The sequence below is a fragment of the Parus major genome, chromosome 7 (genome assembly GCF_001522545.3).
Source record: "Parus major isolate Abel chromosome 7, Parus_major1.1, whole genome shotgun sequence".
Classification (NCBI taxonomy): Eukaryota; Metazoa; Chordata; class Aves; order Passeriformes; family Paridae; genus Parus; species Parus major.
Genome location: NC_031776.1, coordinates 12190185 through 12215697, shown reverse-complemented (window position 1 = coordinate 12215697; position 25513 = coordinate 12190185). Strand labels below are relative to the sequence as shown.

At 40.0% G+C, this 25513-nt stretch overlaps 1 protein-coding gene across 6 annotated transcripts in view; it reads right to left on the bottom strand.

The window, feature by feature from the left end:
- Positions 1 to 25513, bottom strand: part of INO80D (INO80 complex subunit D) — a 61798-nt gene that overhangs the window by 11949 nt on the left and 24336 nt on the right. The window contains exons 7-14 of one of the 6 annotated variants that reach the window (XR_001522786.2): positions 21518 to 21742; positions 19495 to 19604; positions 17495 to 17628; positions 15773 to 15990; positions 15227 to 15384; positions 13069 to 14261; positions 3289 to 12636; positions 1199 to 2543 (exon numbers count right to left, since the gene is read on the bottom strand). Coding sequence is in view for 5 of the 6 variants with exons in the window: in XM_015634818.3 (XP_015490304.1) it covers positions 13093 to 14261; positions 15227 to 15384; positions 15773 to 15990; positions 17495 to 17628; positions 19495 to 19604; positions 21518 to 21742 (2014 nt within the window). In the remaining variant the exon portion in view is untranslated. Of the gene's footprint in view, positions 1 to 1198; positions 12637 to 13068; positions 14262 to 15226; positions 15385 to 15772; positions 15991 to 17494; positions 17629 to 19494; positions 19605 to 21517; positions 21743 to 25513 lie in introns of those variants that run through there. The other 5 variants (XM_015634813.2, XM_015634816.2, XM_033515921.1 and 2 more) reach the window with 5 other exon arrangements.

The window sequence follows — 25513 nt, the reverse complement described above, 5'->3', positions numbered from 1 at the left end:
GTTTCATCTCTGCCACAAAACCTTTGCAACACATGTTGGCATGAAAGCCTACACCATTCACTGACACTACTTACCCCTTGGCCTGAATTACAACCAAATACTGTGAAATGCTGCCCTAATTATGCTATCTAGAATAGCTGGGCTACTGTTCATTAAAAGAGAAGTCAAATTACTGAATCTCCCTTTCTCTTCAATCTCTGCTGGCTGTTATTCCGATGAGCAGGTCATCATTAAGACTGCTAATGAAAAACAGAACCTGGGAGATGGCCCCACCAACGACACAGCTGCTCCCCCACGAGTCCCAACCTCAAACACACTGGAGATGGAGACAAGCAAAGCAAACACCACTGGAAGCACAAGAAACCACTGGAACCACAGAAAGCAGAGGTGAAAGACTTCACAAAACAAATGGTGAGAGGGAGATGCAGCAGCCATCTGCTTATTGCAAAGTGTCCAAGGGGTAGTTCTGCCTAAAGAGAGGACATCCTTCAGGCTACTGTGGAAAAGCCACTCCAGGAGTTCAACCGTGGCACTGGAAGGGCAGTGCCAGCCACGGCAGTCCTGTTGGCACCAGCTGCAGCAGGGTGGCACAAACAGCAGCTGTGTCTGAACAAGGTGGTGGTGATTCCCAGTGTCTGACCAATGTAGGCCATACCCATGCCCTGGCCTGGCAAGCCTGCCTGAGAGCTGACCAGAGCCCCACAGCATCATCATTTCTCATCCACATGCTAATCATCAAATAATGCCAAACTCCAACTTAACCAGTTTTGTTGATGAAGCAGGTATATATTTTTTAAATCTCAGAAAACATAACAACATACATGAGAAAATTCTATTCTATACCCCTTAAATTAGACTTCCTCAAACCAGAAAACAGGATGAAGACGACCTGGTCTCCAGACCAGTGATCCAGAGCTAGAAAGCACTATAATTAGAATCAGGACTGAGACTGAAGACCCTGGGTTGTTTGCAAAACTAATTAGTTAATGTCATTAGAAAGCAACAGAGAATAAGCAAGAGCTGACTCAGACTCTACAGCAATCTAAGCAAAGGACAGTTTAATAACTGTACTTACGATATGTTCTAAGAGAAAAAAGAAAATCACTGTATGGAGTAGCTTTCATCCTGGGCAATATCCACACATCCTGGACTTGGCAAAATGGCTTGGAGAAGAGGGTTTCATCATAGTAAACACAGCTACTTCACAGCAAGATTTATTAATACATCCAAAAGAAAGAAAGAAAATCATTTTGTCACACTATATACAGATAATACATACAGTGTTTTATACACATATTACATCAGTTTTTACACAAGAAAAATATACATAAAAATGTAAACTTTTGTATACAAAAACCCTTAAACAAATTAAACAAGGACCAGATAACAAAAGGAGACCAATCTATTATCATTTAATTGATTTTTTTTTTTTTTTAAATGGTAATACAGTACATTCATTGAGAAGTATGAGGAACATGTGAGCCAACCTTTCCTATTTAAAGGGAAAGTACAAACACAAGCTTTCCTCCCCGCCCCTGGAATGCTGTCCGTGAGCCTCCAGCACTAGAAGTAGTGGTGCGAGTTGCCATTGCTGCCAGGGACCCTGAAGGAAGGGACCCTTCTTCTTGGGCACCTCCATGCACCACACACACTCTCCCAAAGCGACACATCCACAGAAGCAAGCTGGGCTGGGCTGTTTGTGCGTATTAGCCAGTCTTCCAGCTAATACCATGAGATGGGACGTGGCAGTGCCCGTTTGTATGTTCCCTTTAAGCAGTCATTAAGTGGATTAGCGTTGCGGGAGGAAGTTGCTTATTTTTCCCAATGTATGGTATGCTGAACACAAGTGTCAGGGATGAGAGGGAAGAAGGAAGGGGTGTAAGAGACTGCTAATCCTTGCTACCATGCAGTTACTTCAAAATCAGGTACGTTTGCAAGCTACAATTCACTGGTTCAAAATACACTGCCTCACCTTTGCTTTCCCACTGCAACTTGTTTACATTTTAAACTCTAGTGACCGAACAACTCTGTATGAGGCTCTTTGTTACAAGGCTGTTTCTGATATCAAAGCATGATCAAGCTACCTTTAAAATGACACCAAACACAAACTTCTCGGAGACAGCCTTAAAAAGAGAGAGCATTCCCTCTAAGCACTTCAGATTGTCCATTTGCCACCTTCTTTTATTATGTCTAGGATAAATATATTTACCCTTAACTGCAAAAAGGATATTGATTGAGCTTCTGACATCTGTTTTGCTCCACTTGTAGATAAACATTTTTGGGAATTGGAGGGAAAAAAAACCCAAAAAACAAACCCAAATTTTAAAACCTCAGGCATAAAATAAGAAGGGAATTATTTAACGTGTTGGTGAAAAAAACAGTTGCAGAAACTTGAACTTGTTGGAAACAAACAGACGATAGATTCCAATGAAGGCTTCTCACATTAAATAAGTTAGACGGGTTACAGACATCTTCAATTAAAACATCCATCCTCCACAAAGTATGTTAAAATGAAACACAATAGTGATGCACTGGCATTTCTCCTAAAAAGGACAGAAGGACATGAAATCTCCTTAGTGATATAAGTACTATTGAATGTAGGAGGTGAACAATAATTTATGAAAGTATTGAGGGAAAAAGAAAATCATGAATCATTAATTATAATTGGACAAAAGGGGGATGGGGCAGAATGCAATTACTGTATGCCTCAGAAACACCTGAAGGAAATAAACACTTAGAAACTTGTGTTTCCATTTCTTTCACCTAAACGATGGTGGGAATAAGGGCTTGTCTGCTTGCTTTTGGTTTTTTGTTGGTTTCTTTTTTTGCTTTTGCTTTTTAAAATAACAACCCTTCTAGTAAAAAATTCAAAAGACTATTACAAATGGCTTTAGATAATTAAAAGTCTCCTTTTTAAAATAAAACTTTGATAACACATTTTTCCATTTCTTCTATATTCAGTGAAAATAAGTAATAAGGGACAGCAATTTGCAAAAAAAGTGTCAAAAAAATTGCCAACCAAGTATCATAACATATACATATGTATATGCAGGACATCTACACTCTATGTACATATTTAATATAGGTATGCATGAGTAAATATCAGGAGACAACCAACAGGTACGTTCTCCACATACATAAACCAAAATAGCATAATAGGCGTGTGCGTATCAATCTGTATTATCCACACGCAGTACACAGACATACCCATACACACACCCCAACATATGTATCAGAGAAGTTGTGTATGACTGCATGAAAGCTCAGATGGAACAGTACACCAGTTACCTTTTTCTAACAGAAATGCAAAGAAGACAAAATTCCATGGCTGAATTGTGGCCAAGAAAAATTGTGCCATAGCCATATTGAAAACATGGAATCCAGTATGGCTCGATGACAGAACTGGAGCAGCATTCTCCTCTGAAACTGAAGCCTAAGTTACACAGCACTTCAATGTGACTGAGCAGGTTGCTGACAGCTGCTTTCTGCTAAAAGGATATAGAAGCTCCATTTAGCCAGAAAATAGAAAATAAAACACTTAAGCCCATAATTTACTTGCATAAGCAAGATCACCCAATACACAATTAGATGCAAAGTGCTAGCATGTTAATGGTCAACTCCATTTGAAAATATGTTTTATGGTGGAGTGCAATAAACTGTGTTTCTTTTGATATGTTTGATGACAACCCCTTTGCTCAGAACAGAGCACAGGGCTTCCTTCTGCTTAGTGCCTGTGTTATGGGAAACACAGATCAAACTTCTTTTTCCTCCCTAAGGTTGAAAATTAGAAGGTAGTATTTGGGAGGTGTAGTTCTCTCATTTTGACCACTTCAATATAATGCTGGGTTAACCTTTCCATATGCTAGGAAGCTTTGCATCAGGTTCCATGGAAAGTTTGTATTCATCTGCAAGTCAATCACAGTCCTACTGAATCACAATTGAAGCTGGGGAAGTTTGCATAAGTTCAAGCAGGTTCTCAGGGCCCAATTCAGCTACCACTTTAGTCACCAAGAGAATTCCTTCATGCATAAGCAGAGCTGGATTGGGCCATTAAAGCTGATTGCTGCTAGCAAGAGAAACTGCAGAGATGCAGGGACAAGGAGGAGCTGGAAAAGATGCAATGGAGCAGAGAAGCAGAAAAAGCTGGCATTTTGCAAAAGGCCTCAACGAGACTAAATATAAAACAAAAGCAGAGACGTAGCAAAGAAACTCCACTGCAAGGGCTGAAGTAACACAAAACAATGGTGGCCAAGCTCAGATCAGTCTCTGAGTCATCCAGACCCCTCAGAAGAATCTAAAACAACTTGTCTGGCACAAGTGCTTACCTGTTACACATATGTTATATGGACAGTCCCTCTCTTTAGCTCACTAAAGAGCTAATGTTATAGCTAATGTATAGGAGTGTGATACAAGGTATATTCCATCTATCAATCTGTATGAATGTATATATAGATTTAGATTTATTGCATTCATACATATTTATTGTACATCATGAGGGCAACTCCACATTCAGCAAAATTCTACCATTATCTCACATACAGATGTATCTCTCTGTACAGGTGTGCACAAAAAATGGGTCTATTCTCCTCCAAAAAGGCATAAAGATCTATGCTCCTAATTCCCATTACCACCAAATAAGCAGAAGAAAAGGCCTCTGACAACTTCCACCTCCCTACCCTTTTGTCTGTATCCATATGTGCCAGCAAAAAATTTTGGGGAGAAGAAGAGGGGGAGGGATGCCTGGGGGAGTATCAACATCATGATATGGAGGAGAATATTAAAAACAATTGCAAAAAATTTCAAATTTCTGTTCAATACTAGAAGCTCTGTTTTTCTAAAAAGGTTTTTAAAGTCACCAGGATCATCATACTTAAAATGATACTGTATGAATAAATAATGATTAGATTATTTTCTCCAAACTAAATAGAACAGTATGAAGAGTAAGCCAATCTGCAAGAATATTTCTGCCTTCTCAAAATTTCAAGTGATAGCTCCCATAAAGAAATCTTTCTTCTCCAATTATGAAAAAAAGGTAAGTGGTCACAATCAAATTCAGAATTTCACAGCCTAAATGAAACTCCCTTGACTGAATGCATATTTTGTTCTGCAATCCCACAACAGCAATTTTGGGGAAAAATTGATGTACAGAAATATCCTTAGAAGAGAAAAAAATCTACTTTGAAGACAAGATCCTTTTATGGAATAAAGACCACTGCAGAAACAGTACCCCTTACAATCTGATTGGAAAACACAAGTACACTGATTGACAACATTTTCCAAATCAGACCATAGGAGATTTGGGTATTAATTTGAAAAGATACAGCAATTCTCACGCCTCTCCATCCCACTGAATGCAAACCTTCCCATTCAGTTTGTCCTGAAAAACTAATTTCTTCCATCACTCCTCCTCCCCCATTTGTTTTATTTAAAGGCTGTCTTTGGGAGCTTGGTATTTTCATGGCATTTTAAACAGGGCTCAAAGGAACTCATTTGAAAAACAGTAAAATTGACATGATATCAGAGTTAGCCTTATAACAGAAGATTATATAGTAGAGAGTTTCAGTTATTTATACAACAGTGAGGACATAACAACCCCCTACTAAATAATCACATTTCTACAATACATTCCATCACCTCTTGACTACTTTTCTCTTTACAGAACTATGACCTACATACAATATACACATTCGTATCGCACATACATCCCCCCCAATGCATATTTTTTGTGTGTATATATAATACATACATGCACACAAGCAGTCTAATTCTATTTATAAGTCACAGTGGGAATTCCTTTGTGAGGAAAGGAGGGGAAAATTCCTGAATAAGACACTGTAGATTCCTAATGTTCCAACTTTTCAAATTCCAACTCACAGAGCTAACTGGAAATAAATACATTAAAAAAAAGAAAAGGTCTTACAAACTTGATTCACAACTCCCAGCTACAGTAGTTGGATTTTTAAATTTGATCTATTTACCCTGTAACTAAATTTCTAATCATAGGTACAAACCACGGATAAATTATTGCAGAATGTAACACTCAAAATTTAAAAAGAGTTATAGGAACAGTAATATAAGGGTTAAAAAGAGTTCTATACTTGTTGATACAGGATACCATTTTATTTTATTTATATATATATCTATATATAGATATAGATATCTGCAAGGTAGCAAAGAATAGCTGTACACCTTGACACGGCAAAGATCCAGTGTAAAAAGGTGCTTCACTAGTTTGTTTTTCCAAAAAAGCTTGTATATAATTTTATAGCTATTAAAAACACATATGCAACATAATTCATTACACTCAATACAGCTTTAGTATAAAACTTATAATTTATGAGGTGATGTTAATAGCATAAATTAATATACCATTTCTCTTAAAATCTACAATAAGTATTCTGAAAGCTCATTGGGGAAGGGTATCTTTAAATAAAAAGTTTAAAGCTGAGCGTGATGAAAAAGATTCTGTATGTTGAACTTGAGATGAGAGCCCCGAGAAGAGAAAGAGTCCGTAAGCCAGACACTGTTGACTATAAAACTGAACAAAGATTTCTCCTTCTTGCGCTCTCACTTAGGTGACGCTCTACCTTAAATTATTATTTACTTTTAAAACTATTTACTTTTTTCTTTTTTCATTTTTTTTCTTTTTTCCTTTCTTTTTTTTTTGTTTGTTTTTTTTTGTTTGTTTTTGTGTTTGTTTTTTTGTTAACTGCCCTTATTTCCACAAGGAATCCCTGAGACATACCCAAAACTGTACAGTGAAGGTCATCACTGTTCAGAGAAACTGGTTCAACCCCTTCTGGTAGGATGTAGCTATTTTGCATGAGAATAAAAATGTCCATCACTTCAGAATGAATCTATTTGCACCAGAACCAACTACACTGTTTAGGACGCAGGTTAGAGAGTCATTTCAGGGTAAATCAGTCCACTCCAAGGTAGAAGCCAATGGCATCGCAGTTAGCTACATCAGAGCAATCTGCACCAAAGTTAAAGTTTTCCAGAGGATATCTGGGAACGTTACCTATCCAGAGTTCATCTCCGTGGGCACCAGCTGACAACGACAGAAAGCAGGTTAAACATTAGCATTACTGGACCAAGTTCAACATGCCCATGTGGCCGACACGCAGGTAACTCTGGCCATCTCACTGTGTGTGTGTTTGGGGGACTAGCAAGAGGAAGAGTGGGAAGAATGCATTTTTCTACAGCAAGTAAGTACAGTTTTATGGTCAAAAGCCTAAGTTTCACCCTATTCACTTCCAGACCAAATTCTATGACCTAGAGTAGACTGAAAAGGTGCCAACACTTACTTCAAGGAGACAGCTAAAGAAAGCCTTCTCCAACTACTGCTGTCAACTTACAGCCATGCTCACTTTGTCCTTTCATGCTTCCACTACATTACCTCATTCCACAGTAGCTAGAGAAGGAGCAGAGTAAAACGGGAAAGCAAAGAAGTCAACAACCATAAGAAGTACCAGATAGCAAAGGGAAAATAGTCACTACTGTTTGGGGTTTTTTTAAAAAAAGAGGCTGAAGACACAAGTAAGAAAATTGTTTAAAGATGCATCTTTTCTAACTCCTTCTCCTCCCCCAAACTTTTCTTTCCTAACAATAGTGTTTTAAAGACAAGACTGAAACTTTTACTGATAAGAACTAAGGTCTCTTATGTCCAGACCTCTCCTGAAGTCCAAGTTTAAGTTTAGTGAACACAAATACAGATTTTTTGTCACCAGCCCTTCTTACTTTTATTTGGGCTTGAGCGTGTTAAGAAAGGGTAATTTAAATTTTAATTTATGACTTTCTACTGATACACATCTCAAAAGAAGAGGAACTTCTGAGAAGGTAAATTCTTGCCAAAAATGCCTGTATATTCACTGCTAGCATGTGCACTTCCATGATCAATGTTGTACCCTCAGCATCTAGTTCATGACATATTAGCATGCTGTGAAACATCTCCCTACTCACTGATCTGAGAAACAATTTGATCTATTGCACTGTCATTCTAGCATCCAAATATACATTATGAATTGCAGAAATCTCTCCTCCTTTTCATTTTACAGTCAGATTCACTCAGAACCACAGAAGACTCACCAGCTTGCATAACTTACATTGGAAGAGGGTCTGAGAATGGAAAAAAATAGAAGCAAGAATTATGAAGAATGTAGAGTGGAAGGAAATAAAGGAAGTACAATAAGTAGCCCACAAATCCCCATCATTAAATGTTACCCAAAAGACTTTGTGATCAGAAGGTGAGAAAGACCTAAAGATCCGGCCAGCACACTAGCCCCAAACTATTCCTTCAGTCACTATTTCTGCCACCACTGGACCCTGCAAGAGGTCTGCACAGGAGACTCCTTCACATGTAAAAATACAAAAGAAAAAATACCCCAGTTCCACCAGGGAAGCTGCTTGGACAGCCACACACATGTCTTACTGCCAAAGATTACTGCAGGTATCTTTTCTATTGTTAATTGGCTGAAAGCAGTTCCTGCCACCATCTTGTGCCCTACAAATCTTGAAAGGTTAACTGCATGTAGCTGGCTCTTCTCAAAATTTTTCCCTCCTCTCTGCCCAAAGGCTCATACTGTTGGAGAATTCATGAGTGGATTAAGCCCACTGCAGCACAATGACAGGGAGAAATACCCTTGGAGGCCTGACAATGCCTACAGGGATGCACAGCAGCAAGGAGGCTGCAGGAGCTCAGGGGGAAGCTGGAGCTCAGAAGCAGCATAGGTAGCCACCAGGGCCAGCTTCTCAGGGAAGAAAACTCCCCACTGTTTATTGTACACCTTTGCAGGACTCTCTTGGCAAGCAGATTCAATCCCAGACTGTATTTAGATGTGGTTACAGCAAGACAAAGCATCAAACTGAATCTGGCTACTGGTTTTCAGGTTCAGTCCTAGGTCTTTTGCCTTAGCCATGTCCCTAAAGCCAGTGGCATCTCACAACAGAATGTCCTATTTTTTCAATACTTATCTTCCTTTTATAAAAAAATAAAATAAAATAAAAACCCTTGGCTTCTCTTTGTTATTAGGTACAATTCCTCTTTGACAATTTCTTTTCTCTGATTTTTGCCTAGCAGGCAATAAGCTTCTCAGGGCTTTCAGTGCTTTCCAAATGAGAACTGCAAATCCCCATTTTCAGCTGGAAATCTAGATATTGCCATTTTCTCCACAGTGCCTGAGGCAGACCTGCAACTGTGCTACCTCTCAGCATTATCAATTTAGAGGCTTTATGCTCAGCCATAGAGAGAAGCATGCTACTAACGAGAAGGGATCTAAGCAAGAACCTGGAGGAACTAGAAGGCAGGAGGAGACAAAGTTCATGCATCATAATGATGAAGCCAAAGAACAAATCAACTTTGAGGTATCTAAGTACGTATGGGTCCCCTCAAAGTTGCTGTAAGGTCTTCCTAGGTGAAAGGAAACATCAAAGCATGTCTTAAAGAATGCCTTATGTACCAGGAGAGCACGAAGCTATTCCTGATAAGCCTCTGTACATTGTCAAAATTCATCTTGTGTTAAGTATTTTTGTACAGAGACTAACTGAGGTGCTATTATTGCCAAAATTATGTAAATTATATCCTATTCTATGTCTAACTTTTTTCATTCTTCAGAAACTCCAATCTTATGTGAAGAAATTAGCTTTTAGGTTCAACTAGCCTTATTCCATTTGTCAACATATAAAGGGCACAACAGGTATTGAGCATCTGAAATTGCTACACTGGCTCTTTGGTGAAGGGGTGACAAGAATGCTAATTGCTATAAGAGCTGATACTCAAAAACATTTGTGAGGGAGCATGGATTCTACTTGAGAACCACATAAATAACAGCTTTGAGGACCACCTTAACCAGGCCAGCAGGATTTCCCAGAGGAAGAGGTGTGAAGTATCTCTGACTACACCTACCTCTCAGTTAGATCTCTCACATCCAACAGCAAGACACTGATGCACTGAAGTCAACAGGTAAACCCACCTGGAATGATCCACCTTGTAAAGCTAAGATCAAGACCCGTAACTGCATGTAGCCATGTAACCATGAAATTGGTGGTAGTGAAAAAATGAGAGGTGAACCAGGAAAAGGCAAGAGTGGTGGCCCATTTCAGAACACTGTGGCAGACAGGACAGAGGGATTCCTATTTCAATTGTATACAAACTGAAGTTTATTTTTGAAAGTGCAGCTTTATTGCAAACTGAGTTTGCTCATGGAAAAATGTTACGCAGTCAGTTTTCAGGGAAGAGTTGTCAAGCGGTATACAAAATTGAAATCTAAGTGGGGGAAGAGACTTGATGTCCTAAGCTACTTTAAAGAAACGCATGTCCATAAAGGCCATTGATTTCAAATGGTAATCATGGACCTGCATAGCTCTGACAGCTTTTGAAATTCCCTGTCTAACTCAATGCGCAGATTAGGAGCTGTGTTCTGTTCTGAGTTAGACCAGTACAAACTCACCGCGACCTTAGATCAGAAGGCTCCTCTGTAATTTATACCAACACAACCAAGCAGAACTTGGCTCTCAGTTCCCATCCTCTCTTCCCCCCCAGCATGTGCTAAAAAAGAGAAATATGATGTGGGGCAAATATACTCTGCACTAGCTGCAGCTTCATTAGAAGTTTGATGGGCACAAGAACCATTTCAAGACCAAGGTCCTGAAACCAATACATAGAAATTAACACCCTCTAAAATTACATGAATACACAAGCAAATTAAAGAATTAACCATTTGGTATACTAGTTCTCCACTCTTTTTCAGTCAGACATCCCAGCACATTGAAAAAGGTATACGAGCACAACAAAAATAACCTGCAAATCAAACAGTTGTCTCCCCAACAAAGTATGGGAAACATAATACAAAAATAAATAAAAGCCTTGTCAGATTTGCCTCATTCACAATATCACTGGGCATTCCTCAATCAGCAGGACAATCACAAGCAGGCTTTCATAGGCTTCAATTAAACTTTTTATGTGATTTTAAAACATTTAAGTGTTACAAACATATTTAGATCACCACTTGAAATATTCGGCTTATATTACTAAGATCTATTTTACCAAGTATGTAATAATGACTTCATAACAACAGAAGCATGAAAATAATTTTTGTTTCTTCCACCCACATACACTTGTAATTTCAGAAAAGGACATATGCATCATCCATACTCTTTTGTATTTAAAGAGGACAGATTATTCAAGAAAAGAGTGATGATTGCTACAACAGTAAGAAGACACAAGACCTATTCCATTTAAACTCTGTTCCTTAGGAAGATGGAAGGAGAGGTTTGGGTCAGATATTTTGGTATGTGCCTGACTGCTGCTAATGAAATGAATTTCTATAGCAAGTAAACTTCATTCAATGATCCTTTGCTCTGAAAGTTTATTAGGCCTCCCTATTACATGCACTTGGTTCTCTTAATTTCCTGAAATAGACTAGAATACACACAGGTAGGACTTTTTACTGTAAGGTAGAAGAAAATCCATCATTTAGATTACGAGATTGAAATGTAGAATTTACTATTTTCTCTCATCTGCATCTCTGAAACAACAAAGAGTAGAGACTTGTATTAAACAGGAACTACTTTTACTGTCAGAGTACAGTATTAGTACTGCCCTATAGAGTAACAAGCAAATTCCTTCTTGATAAGGAGATGCAAGTAAACAGCTCAGAATTTCTGCTGCTATTACCTCTTGGTTTAAAAAACAAAATTAAAAAATAGTAATTATTTTAAAAACCTAAAACCTAGCTGACTCCTTTCTTTAGGAACTGCAATTACTACCAAAGAGTGAATACTGTCATTAGCAGGCGATCAGTACAAACAAAACCATCCTGCAGACAGAAGGAATTGTTACCTATTTTGCTTTAATGATTTCTCTTTTGGTTAGCCATGACTGCTGACAGGTACCTGCTAGTTCCTTACATACATTCAGCCTCCCAAACAGAGCATCAAACCCTACAAGTGTTGGAAAAACTATATGGCTCTCAGGGGATTAAAAACTGTCCAAGAAAGTCTCACTAGTTAGACATACTGTGAGAAATGCATCCATTTGAAAGTTAAAACGGGTGTGACCTAGACTTGTGTGGATGGGCAGAAAACCAACCTAATTCTTCCTATTTCAGCTGGGAAATTCCTGTCAGCCTGTCAGACAAAGAGTTCTGGACAGACACACTTGAAAAGGCAAATCATCAATGCTACAAGGCCACAGTAATTCAGCAAGAAAGGGAACTTCTCACAGGAATCTTCTCTAATCCATGATCTATATTTCAATCCTTCTGTTTATCTTTCTTCTTTTTTTTTTTTTTTTCCTGGGCTAACTTCAATATCAGCCTTCAAATTTATGAGCAACCAGTCAACTGATCCCTTTGCTACTCAATGAATTACAAATAATGATAATAAACAAACCCAAAAATCATCATGCAGTAAGAACAGTGACCAGTTCTGGAAGGGGTCAACTCCTACTTCTTCACTAAAAGAGGAAAAGGAATCGCTGCTCCCTGCACCCCAAACACACTCACACACACACACACACAGAGGAGGTCAAGAGACTATTTCAAGAAACTCATCCTTGAATCATGATCTTGATTTAGGACTTCAGTGCACCACTCTCAAATCAATGTGTGAAGCCAAGTTTTCCATGCCAGATGCTACCTTTGGAAAAAGAGTAAATCAAAAATAAAAATAAATAAATCAAGGGACTTCTGCCCACTGGAAAACTTTCTACCAGATGCTAATGGGATGGCAAGCACTGATCCGAACCCTAGGGAACAGTAACACGCATCAGTGATCTGAGGTATCTTCCCATTTCTAGGTCTTACTGCTAAGATCAATTACATCCAGTAACTGTGCTGTATCCTTAAAGAATTATTGGGGAACAGCGAACCTGCCTGCAATAAATGAGCACCAGTGCCTAACAAGCACATGTGAATGCTACAGCAAGGTTCACATAGGGCTAACCCTGGTCAGTACTGAAGCAGGGGTTTTCTTCTCAACCCCCTCTTAAAAAAAAAATGGGAAGAGAAAACAGACAAAATAAAGAGAAAGGAAAAAAGGAAAGATAGAAAACACAGGTCCCCCATCTACCTGCAGGGAGCCAGGCAGACAAGCTCAGTTGGAGGTGGTGAAGGGCGCGGATGCGTTATTGGTACTGGTAGCGGTGGCACCGGTCACTGCGAAGCCCGTGGGAGGAGCTATGGAGCTGTGGCTGGGCTGCAGGTCCTTGGGAATGCCACTGTGGGAGCTCAGCTGGTGCCCAAAGGCTGCGCTGAACTGAGGGAGCTGTTGTTTAGGGGAGGTGGAGCCCATGAGTTCAGCAGAGGCAGGACCCATGCCACTGAAACTGGTCTGCGGTAACCCCGGAAGCACACTGGAGCTGTTGGGGGTCACAGTGGCGAAGGCAGGCTGTGTGGTCTCTGAGTGCGAGGTGGTAGGTGGTGTGGACAGGGAGGTGGACAGGAGGTGTCCATCTGCACCAAGAAGGTTGCTAAACGGAGAGGGGTCCCCAAGATTGACAGGAAGATTTCCCCAGTGAGTTCTGGGGTTGACCACCCCGCTAAGTGGCACATCCAGCTGAGTTGGTAGCAAGTGCTGTGCCATCATGGGCATCTCTGCTGAGAAGGTAGCTGCCAAGTTATCACCAGAAAAGGGTGTGGTGTGAGGGGATGTGATATGGTCACTGTAGGGAGACGGCACATGCTCACTATCATAATGGCTTCCATGGGGTGAGGAGTGTGAATGGTCACTGCTGTATTGCTGTCGTGAGGTGATCAGGTCATCTGCCTTGCTCAGCAGCTGGGCAGGGTGGGGCCTCTGGGAGGCATGGCTGCCATCATGAAGTCCATGAAACTGTCCCGGGAAGGCTCTCTCCCCAAGGCCACTCTGGCTTATCAGAGTGGCAGAAGTAAGGCCAACGTTGGCTGGGGCTGAGAACTGCCCCTGGATCTGCCCTGCCAGGGGCGTAGGTGGGTTGGACAAGGTAGCAGAACGGAGCAAGTTCTCATCCAGCTCCAGACCGGAGAAATTATCATGTACTATACGCCCATTCAACAGCTCCCCCAGATCCGTGTTAACCTCTCGACTCAAGGACTGCATTCCTGGAGCTCCAGCACCTGTAGAGAACACCCCTATCGCTCTATCTGACAGCTCCTGAACTGGCACACCATCTGTCTGTGTAAGTACTCCAATGGTACTCAGGCACTCAAGAGAAGTTACAGCCTGTAGGGCCCGTTCCAGTTCTTCAGCCTCTTCTGTGGTTGGAAGAAGATCTCCATTTTTACCTGCAGAAACAGGAACACCACCAGTTAGTGCACTGCTCTCAGGTGAGCCTGGCCCCGGCACCCAAAGGATGCTGATGTACAGACAGTTCAGTACAGAGTTGCACCAAATGATAATCTTCTAGCATGGCTTGCAGTACACAGAAAGTATCATTCATCAGTGTTCACTAGCTAAGTAAGAAAACCATGAAATTACACCTTCTTCTTCAATGGAAATCCCCATCTCCCCTTTCTCTTCCACATACTACAATAGGAGATGCCTCTTAGATTTCCTGGACTTAAAAATGCTTAAGTAAGATCTTCTTCAATGCTGCAGTAACACATGGTCCACAATCCCTCTTTCTACTTACCATATTGCAGTCTGGACCTAAAATTTACACAGACAGTATAATTTAGGTTAATTTCAATTCAAACATAGTCTGATGTCATGTTACATCAGAAAATGACCAAAGAAATCACGTACCCAACTCCAGGCTGTTCAAATTTCTTTGTTATATATTACAGGGAGTAAGCTTTAGAATGCAGAAATTCAAACACATTTCTGATCAAAAGCTAGTTTCAAAAATATATTTAAAGATTTTATTCTCACTCTCTTCTCTTTTTATCAAAGGCCAACATTGACTGTGATTCCAGCCCCACTCAATGGCAGAAAGATGCCATTACTGAGAACACTCTTGATTAAACTGTAACCCTGACAGGCAGGAAAAATGTAAAATTAATTATTAAAATACTAAACCAATTATGATTTTCTGAGCAGTAATTATATGAGCAAGGAGAGAACTATGCACACAGCCTTCTTAAAGTCTGCTTTACTTCAGAGCTCACAAACAACAGAGCAAATGCACACTTCCTTCTCTAGAATTTATTACCTCTGTAGGAAAGTAAGCAACTCCTCAAAATGCAGTTTAGAAACATTCACTTCTTCAGTTCACTGACTGTGTTCATGCTAGCATAAAATAAAATGGTACCTTCAAAGAAATCAAAATCTTGCAAGTCATCGGGCAGCCGTGGCAGGACATCAGAGAAGTCCTCCTGATTCAATTCCAAGTCATGTGGAATGTCTGTGATTTCATTGGCGATATCATCAGGCAGCTCATCGGCACTGAGCTCTGGTGTGGATGGGCTCCTGAACAGAAAGGAACATTAGTCCCTGGTGTTCAACTCTGCTTGCTCCAAAGGACAACTATCAGAGCATATCCATCTACAATGGATGCTTCCCCACACATTTTTTACTCCATTATGTAGGAAAAAAATGCTTTTAGGTAGTTTCTTTAGGAAGTTTACACTTAGACTACTCATTAATTACGTAAGAGGCAACAAGAGCAAGATATTTTTTTACCCACCAAACCCAGTCATTGCTCAATTCCAAAATGACCCACTCTAAGGGCTTTTTTCAACAGTCACATGGAGGTGCAATTTTTAGCCCTGCTCCAGATGCTGTTTGGCAGCTTTGTACAGTGCTCACTGGCAATGCTCAGGCCAGCAGAATGAAACTGGGCAGGAAGAGTACTGACCGTATGTGGGGTATCTCTACTGGCAGTGAGACACTGGCAGGCATGGTGAGGTTCCCTTGGGGCACTGCAGGAGGAATGGGTTTCTGGGGCCGGCGTGGGCCTCGCCTTCTCTTCTTCTTGTGTTTTTTGGTAAGTGCAGGTGGCTTTGTTTTTTTCCTGGGTTTCCTCTGCTGCTGGTGCTGAACTTTACGGGAGCTGTCCCCTCTCAAGAAATTATCCTTCAGGAGCAAAACAATACCAATGGGAGCATATTAAGAACAAATATTGCTTTCCTTGTTTTTTTCACCCTGGTCATTACACAGATATGTGACAATCCATGTCACGAGGGACTGTTAGCTTACACCCAGACACAGTTTCAAAAATTGAACTGTTCCCTTCCTCATTGACCCCAATGGCAAAAATAACATTGACCAAATTATGAGGTATTGTAAATACGAGACTGTGCAGTGTCGCTTTAAAAACTATCATAGCAAACCCTAATTAAATAGTGCAGAACTGTAACCTTTAGCAGCACTCCAGTAAGTATTAAAGACAAAACACTGTTGTGAGATTGTGTTAATGTGGATAATGTGCAGCAGCTGAAGCCAGAATCCTCAAGTGCCCACTGACGTAACAGAGGGACAGCACTGAGGAGACAAAATTAATACTGCTGGACTAGGATAAGAACATGGGTAAACAATTATGGCCTCATTGCTTCTGAACAGCAATCACTGACACATTAAAAAATAAATCAAACCATCATCAAGTTGCCATCATATAGGGAACAGCAGAGGATTATATTTGCTACAGAAGTAAACCTCGCGGGACATACTGAAGATTGCCTAGAAGAGGGGGAAACCCCATAAAGATCTGTGTAGCACAAACCCTCACATTTTAATCCAAAAAACTCCATAATTCACAATTATTGGAGAGGCTGGACAAAAACAGCAACAAAAAACTTTCAATAACCCAACAAAACAGAAGAAAAAAAGGCAGTTTTACACCTAATTGAAGGTAGGACAAGAAGCCCTGAAGGAGGGGCAAGACAGAAGTGGGTTTAACCCACTTAATTAGTGAATTAACCTAAAGGTTTTGTCCTGGAAGATTGATGTCATAAAAGGAGAGCAGAGGACACCAACTTCATTTCTCTATTCTCTAAAATTGAGGTAGGCCATTGCTTTTTTTCTAGGATTGATGGATCCCTGAAGGAGGTTAAAGATAAACTCTTAGTTACTAAAAGGTAAATAAAGTAGTAAACCCATTACTGGCATCCTTGCAATTGCTATCTACATTTCCTTTAGAAAGTACTTTGGGCCCCATGTACTGAGACTGCTTAAGATGCAGTGTTCTTAATAACACACTCAAATTATATTCAGATCCAAGGAACAGGAGTGAACCCAAATAAAATGACCACAGGATCTCTCACAATGATCTTTTATTTCTCAATTCAGGAAAATAATCAAATTTTCTCCAGTGAAGAATATTCCCATGTATACTTTATTATATCCTCAAAACTACATACTTTACTACTACTACTACTTTACTACTACATACTCCTCACAACATACTTTATACTAATTGGGAATGTTTGGCAAGTTTTACCCTTTTAAGAAAAATAATACCAAACAAGCTCTTAAGTTCATAAACTTCCTAACTCTTAAGAAAGACTTCATAGGAAGACTGGGGTTAAAACTCCTGATCATCCCAATACACAATTTAATACAGTGATGGCTTTGTACTTACCATTTTTTTGGCATGTTCTTCGCACAGAGGTGTCTGATGTGTAATGTCAAAAACTGGCACAGAGCACTGTTGACCATCTGCAAACTTGGCTGTGCAACTCGAGAAGAGCTGCTGAGAACGGTTCAATAAGATATCTGTGCATTTCTGCATCAGGAATAACACAAGACAGTGGTGGAGGAACGCCCTTTGATTTATCAATCTGATAAAGATCAGAGCCTTCAATTCTATCTGTCCATAGATACTATTTTTAATGAGTGCCTTAAGTTTGCTATTTGAGTTCAAAGTTAGGTAAAGCTCAAACCCAACTTTTAAAGTGAAAAAACTGCATTCATGCAGAATCACTAATGATTTTATTATATAGTGAGATAGTTTTATAAAAGCAGCCATTTCACTAATGAGTTCTTAGCAAAAAGAAGCCTTTTCCTGGAGCCTTAATCAATAGATCAATAGTAGCAGTTGGAACAGTGTAGTCAACAGGACTATTTCCTTACAGACTAATGACAATCCATACTGAAACATTAAAGAGAGAGTATTTCTTAATTCAATCTTTTAAGGTTCTTGGCATTTATCTTTAGAGTACAGACAAAGAAGCTTCAAGATTCTTCCTGCTCCTCTGAAAAAAAGATGTGCAAGCAGACAGAAAGGTCAAGTAAATCCACACGTAAGCTTGCCGAGATTTCCTTCAGAAAAATCCTTAGCAGGAGTAAAAATGTCTCCAGACTTACAACAAATCAAACAGATATTTCATTGTGTGTTTTTTCAAACAACATTAGGAGCCCTCCTTCCATCCTGAACAGTTCTCAGACCTCAACATCACTATATATGTTTATAAAATGTTAAAACAAAAAAAAAAAAAAAGACAAAGAAAATGAAAAACCTACAGAACAATCCAGATAGCAGACTTGGATGTATGGGTCAGAACCAAGAACCTGTTCATTTAAGAGAAGAAAATGCAGAGAGAAAAAATGGCCATATATGCAAAATCACTACTCTTCTCTGCACACAGAAACAAACGAGACCCCTTAAAATTAGAAAAAATACCCAAACAAAAAAATCCCATCAGAATCATGAGGCAAGTCCCAAACACAGCTGCACACCATGGTGCTTTCTCATAGAGGTTTTGAACTGCTCTGCAGACTGCTTTTAAGTGGCCTGCAAAAAATGAAGCAATAAAAACAAGGCATCTGCAAAACAAAAAGACTGGAAAGGTGCTGCAGACTGATAGTAGCTGAACACATCAGCACCCTTTAATACCAAAACCAAAAGTTCCAACAAAAGGAGTCACCCCAACAAAAGCACCAACAATTCTCTAGCTAAAAACAAAAAAGGCCAAGTCTGCAGATTTTTTAAGTATTACAGGTCACAAGTCTGCCTTTTTATAGTCTTCAGAACCAAAACTCACATCTAATGTGCTCTCTTTCTGTGATCTTAAGCCATTGACTTTTAACATCCTTTCCAGGCTTTGCTTGAAATTCCAAGCACAGGGAACCCTTCCTCATTTGGAATATGAGGTTCTGTGACTCCTTCTATTCTGCTGCTTTAAACAATGCAAAGTATGATTTCCATCTTTCTAGTGTTTCAGTGTAAGCCATCTTCTTATACTTTGTATAAAAACCTTTTTCCATAAAACTGTCACAGGAAGGTGGCCTATTGGAACCTACCAAGACCTTTATGAAAGCCAAGAGGCTGGAAGTCACATGGTTTGTACCAAGTCATAGTGAAGGATGATCATTTTGTAAAGGTTTCCTGCACACCCTAAATACAGCCCACAAAGCAAAATGATGTTCCTATTACAGTAGCAGACTACTTATCCAAGCTGTCTACAGAGCCAAATCACACAGCTGAATTAAAAGCAAAGGAGTTGATGACACACTAACAAATAGGTATTTCTTCGTGAAAACTTAGGTATCATGCAAAAATCTAGCAAACAAACAAAAAGCTCCTAAAATAGATCAGCTTCCATGCCTGATTGCAACTCCCAAACAGAGTTAAGAGGATACGCTGAAAACAGTGCCTGGTGAATGGAAGGGCCTTGTTAGTGCACTGCTCTCCCTTCGAAGTCCCACTGCAGGTTGTTGGTTCTGCATCCCTCTGCCTTGCTTGGCTTGTGCTGAAAAGAAAGCATAAAAGAGTTTACAGACAAACCCCCAGTCTCAGGTGGTTGCTCAACTCAATTATTATATGGAATGTGGCACACTAGGATGAAAAATTGTAACACACAACTGTGTGTGCGTCATGATCCAGATGGGTGCACACTACTACCAGGCTCTACACAGGGACACAGAAGAGATGTCAATGACAGGTGAAGGTGTGGCTGTAGTAACAGGATTATTTCTTATTTCACAGGGCCTTTATTGTAATGAAAGGTGGTATGTGCTACTACCATGTAAATATTACAACACCTTGCAACAGAAAGGGCAGCAGTAGGTGAGTGTCAACACAGGTGACCCTTAGAATGAGGTTGGTCTCTAGAATTCAATGTACTGGGTATGCCTAGATGGGAGTCAAGTGCACTTCAAAGCCTGTTCATAAATCAATACATGCCGAGCATCCCCAGAGCTGACATGCAAGCCTGTGCTCAGACAAACTTAGACTGAGCTCTGGAGTGGCAGAGCCTGAGCGTGCTCAACATGGATAAAAGCTCTCCTTCATCAACGTGCTACAGCCCAATCCACCAGCAGGTGCCCGGGGCTGGGCGCTTCCCCAGCACAGCCTCTGTGCTTTGAGCCTGAGCTGCAAGCAGGCGACCGGACAGCAGTGTGGACGAGTACTCAAGCGTTACACAGCTCGCTTGGGGTTAGCCTGCTCTCCAGGCATCTGTCACCTTCATGGAGATAAAGCTGGCGATTCCAGGGCTGACTTGCACCTCTGTACACGTTGTTTTCTAGGTTGACAAAAAACTCTCTGTAGCCTGACTGTTTTCCTTCAGCCATTTCTGTCATCAATTGCACTTTGACTGAGCAAAGTTTTAGTTAGCAGTATTACTCCTGTGAAAAATTTTGTATCTGGAAAGACTCTGTGGTTACTTAAATTGATCAGAGCTGTGATGACAAGCATACCTGGCTTTGTTGGTCTACCCAAAACCATGTAAACTTTCTTTGCTTAATCAAAGGCAAAAATAATAGGGAAAAAAAACAGCAAGAGCTTGTCAGTTCAGGTGGTCTTTTGCTGTAGTTTAGGTTTGAAGAAATTTATGCACAACTTTGTAAATTAGTAATGGACTTCTACGTTACACCTCAGAGCAACTCTTCAGAATCAGTCCACCTCCACAATAATGAACCCTCCAACTGTCATGAACCACATCCCACTGTCCAGGAACAAAAGCATCCCATTAAACAGAATATACTCTCTGTATCTGGCTCCAATCTGCATCTCATACTATCCACTACATCCCACAGTCACACATCTTGTAAAGCAAAACCACAACAGCAAAAGGATGCTTCTGATACCCCAAATGTAACACCAGGGTTCAGACTTAGTCTGTTCCTGCACGAATATGGATCAACCAACTCTCCATATGCTGAGAGCTGGAGGGATGTTGACATTATCGAGGAAGAATTCCCACAGAAGATAACCTTCAAAGTTGTTAGAAGTTATGTATTTTGTTGCCAAGTTTTATTTAATGTTAGATTGAGTTAAATCTAACAAAAAGCATGAGCTTAAATTTGGTTTGCTGGGAAGATAATTAAGAGGAGGTACAGAGTTTTCGAAAAAAGTTGTCTGAGAAACAAAATCTGAATTGAACTACAGACCAAACTGCACACCTACTGACATAGTAAAGGACCAGATAATTGAGTCCAGAAACCGCTGAACAAGCCATCCACATTTTAAAACAAAGCTGGAGAAGGCCTGTCTTCATGGGAAACTCTGCATGCCACATTTCTTTACGCCACTGACAGGCAGTTTTTTTCTGCCTTGCGCATGACTACCAGTTTCAGAGTTCATAATTTCAGCTGCTGGATGCTCAGCCCATCTCCACCCTGGCCCAGGCCCAGGCTCCTGCAGTCACAGGGCAGGTCTAACCTGGTACAAGCACATGTAGCTCTCCGGAGTTCCTGCAAGAGCTGCCCCGCGCGCTCCGGCTCTCTGCTGGCCGCCTGCAGCAAGGCTTTCCGGAGCGTGTGCCGGCATTTCTTCTGGCGAGATTCTGCCCGCTCCAGGCGGCAGAGGTGCTTGTATTTCTGCTGAAAGTAAGTGCAAAGTCTGGTCACCCTGGAACTCCTGTCATCTGCATTGTCATCGTCGGACCTGAAAAAGGGAAAACAAAAACAAATATGCTTTAAGTTACTACTTATTTCCCCCCACACACTAAGTTAATTTGTCATTCTAATAGAACTGCTAAGCTGGCATCCATCTTCTAGACACACAAACACCCAAACACTGAAATCAGGCAGTGCTACTTGAAAAATAGCAAAAGCAGGACCCCATTTAAATTCTAAAGGTATTTGCCCTTCTTAGTATGTCATTATTAGAGATTACATCAGTTTATCATCAAGTCTGACACACTTAAGTGTCTAGAGCATGCTGTTCAAAAAGAAATCTATACTGTTAACCTTTATTTACTGTAAATGTCTCAGCAAATGAGACCAATGCTTAAATCAAAGTGTAAATAATGGAGAGAACAAGGATGGGGAATCATGTAGTAGGAATTTATTGAGGAATGATCATGCTAGAAAAGGTGGTCAAATTCTAGCAAGTACGTAAACTGCTGATTTCCTCCAATTCCTTTTTTTCTGCCAGGCCATGTACTCCTTTTTAAACCAAAATACACACAAACACACCTAACAGCTAACACTGATTTCCCCTTGCTGCAGAGTTGCAGTTGAGTTACAGTACAATAGTAGAGAAGAAATTCACATTTAACAAAAGATACTGAGGGAAAGATTAGACCAGGGGCTAAGCAGTGACCAGATGAAGGCCTAATCCAGCTCTTTGTTGGCTTAAGAAAGCCCTTTTCCATTTATCTTAGCTCTCTGAATATCCAGGCACATATCAACAAGACCATCAAACCATGTCAACACATTCAGTTAAATGAAGTAAAAGTCATGAAACAGAAAATCATCACTGGAACTTGTTAAAACAACAAGGTCCGTGAAGCTACCCAGAAGTTCTCCACCACAAGCACTAGTTTGCAGAATGAGTTTTTTGCATGGAGCAACAAAATACACATGCTGAATCTAAGCAGACTCCGTTCAGTTTTTCCTCTATTTTTTTTCTTATAGAACAGAAAAACTTTTTGCCAACTTTCCTATCTGCAACACAAAGAAAGGGCAAGGGAGAGAAATCCAAACAAATGAAGTAAATCAAAAGCTGGCTATGTTCAGAGCCCGTGGGACTGAATGAGCTGACACCCAAACCTGCACACAGCACAGGAGGCCACCACTGAGATACAAGAGATGTGAAATACCAGCCATGATATTTACTAAATAAAGTAAGATCCAGAAACACAGACAGCAGATCTGGCCCTGAAACACAATATGGTGAAGACCCGCTTTCTTTTCCGGAAACTGACTCTATTTACACACAGGCCAAATGGAAGAGACTGCAATCTCTACATTAAGGTTTTCCACAAAAACTCTGCAGCAGCAAACCCTGCTTTTTACACAAATGCATGTTTTTGTGAAGTTTTATGTAAAGCCAACCATACTATGTATTTTGTCTGTTAAAACAGATTACAGCTTATTTTCTAGAAGCATAAATTTTAAGTAATTAACCTCTGCAATTACATGCTTAGCAGCAAATATAACCTGTTAAAAATATCTAACATATCTAATGTTTAGAATATTTTGACATTGAAATTAGAAGAAAATATACTTTTAAGATCTCTAAGGAAAGAATGTTTACTGGGGAAAACTTCCTGTTTAGAAAAAATTGACTGTGGGCCATTTAATATAGATTCTCCTTTTCCAATGTATTACTAAAAGAGGAAAACATGGATAGAATATGTATTTATTGGTAGGTTTAATCTTAGGTATTTCACTACTGCTCTAGGCCAAGACTTTTAAACAAAATTACTGATTTAATTTTAAATATGGTTAAAAAATAACTGTAAGAATAACAAGAGTATTCCTTAGGGGAAAGAAATTTCTTTAATGTGGAAAGAGTGTTTTTTAATGTACATATCTCTACATTTGAGACTTTTTACTTCTCTCACATTGAAAGAGTCAGAAAAAATGTCACTGCGTGGTAAAATATTTTTGATATTCAGTTTATGAGATCTTTTTTAAAAATAGATGAAGACATATATCAAAGTTATAGAAAGAAATCATGCCTGCAGTGGGCAAGGGCTTATTTTGAGCCAAAATTTCTAAAAGCCAGTTTCTAAAAGTCTGTTCAGAACTTTGTTCCCAGGCCAGTAAGACTAGCCAAAACATTTATATGTTCAAAGAAACCTAAAAATATCAAAATAAAACCTTTTTTCTTCAGTAGGCATGAAAATGAAAGATATTTCTCTTGTTCTTTCATAAACAACTTTGCCAAATTCTATTTAGTTTATTCTACTAAGCTGCATATAGAACTTCTGAAGTTCAACTTAACATGTGGCATTTCATTTTTACAAAGATTTCTGAAAGTGCACACGAGCCATTTGATGATCCAAAATGCTTTCTCCCAACCCTTCCCTTTCAGACTGTCATGTGGAAATATCAGGGGGATTATTGCTGAGTGTTCATGAAGAAAACAGAGCACGAAGAAGCAGAAGGGAAGAGCAAAAGGGTAGCACGAGCAGTCAGGCACCAGGGAATGAGGAGAACATGTTCTCTATTCTGAGACACCCCAGAAACTATACTTTAAATCCCTCCTTACAGGGCATTTCCAAGACCCTTCCCTTCTTTCTTTTGGTTATTCTACTTATTGGGAATTGTTAAATCTAACTTTTGACAAGACAGTGTTGATATTTAATCCTTTGAGTGAGTTGGTATGAGGAGGGACTCACACTCCTTTTTCAAACTTGCTACTTGAAACGTTTGCTTCAGCTATATTTCAGTGTAGGAAGTGAAAAAATACTTTGTAATAAAGTAATTTGCTTTCCAGCACTTTCTAAGATACCAGACTCAGTAATCAAATAATCTAGGGGGAAGCTTCAGTAATCTGCAGCAGGGAACAGCCCCTGCTTTCTCTCCAAATTGATGCTCCCACAAGGGATTCCTCCTACCCCAGCAACCTCTGCCAGCACCCAGCCTGCACTGTGCCAACTCCTGCACTATTTGAACTCAAACATTTCTGCCTGTCTCAAAGCACCGTGTCCCAAAATCCTGGGAGCATAGCAACACAATTCTTCAAAATTAAAGCACAGAATAATAAAAGCAAACATTTGGCCTGTGTTTCCGCAGATGATTGCAACAATATGAATTTTACAGATTAAAAGGCCAGAAGGCAAATGAACCAAAAAATGTATTATTGTTGTCATGGTTTAACCCCATCCAGCAACTAAGTACTACAGTGCTGCATGCTCCCTCTCCCTGCATGCTCACTCTCCCTGATCCCACCAGTGGGATGGGGTGAGGCATCAGAAAAAAACACCTTGTGGATTGAGATAAGAATAGCTTATTAATGGAAACAAAGTAAAATATACTACTCCTATTTATTGTAATGAAAAAAAACAGAAACAAAATAAAGCCAAGAAAAACAAGTGATGCTCTAAGCAGTTGGTCAGCACCCTTTGACTGATATTCACACCCACTTCAAAGAAGTGATCAGCTCCCCACACTTTATGTCCTAGCCATGATGTTCTAGGCCATGAGTATCCCCTTGGCCAGCTGGGATCAGCTATCCCAGCTGTGCTCCCTCGTGGCTTCTGGTGCACCCCCTCTCTGGCAGAGCACAGGAAACTGAAGTGTCCTTGACTTTGGCTGTTTAGCAACAGCCAAACCATCAGAGCGTTATCAACGTTGTTATCGTACCAAACCCAAAACACAGCACTGTGCCAGCTGCTAAGAAAAAAAAATGAGCACTAACCCAGCCAAAACCAGGACACCATTAAGACATTAATTTTAAACAGATCTGGTGAAATTTTGAGAG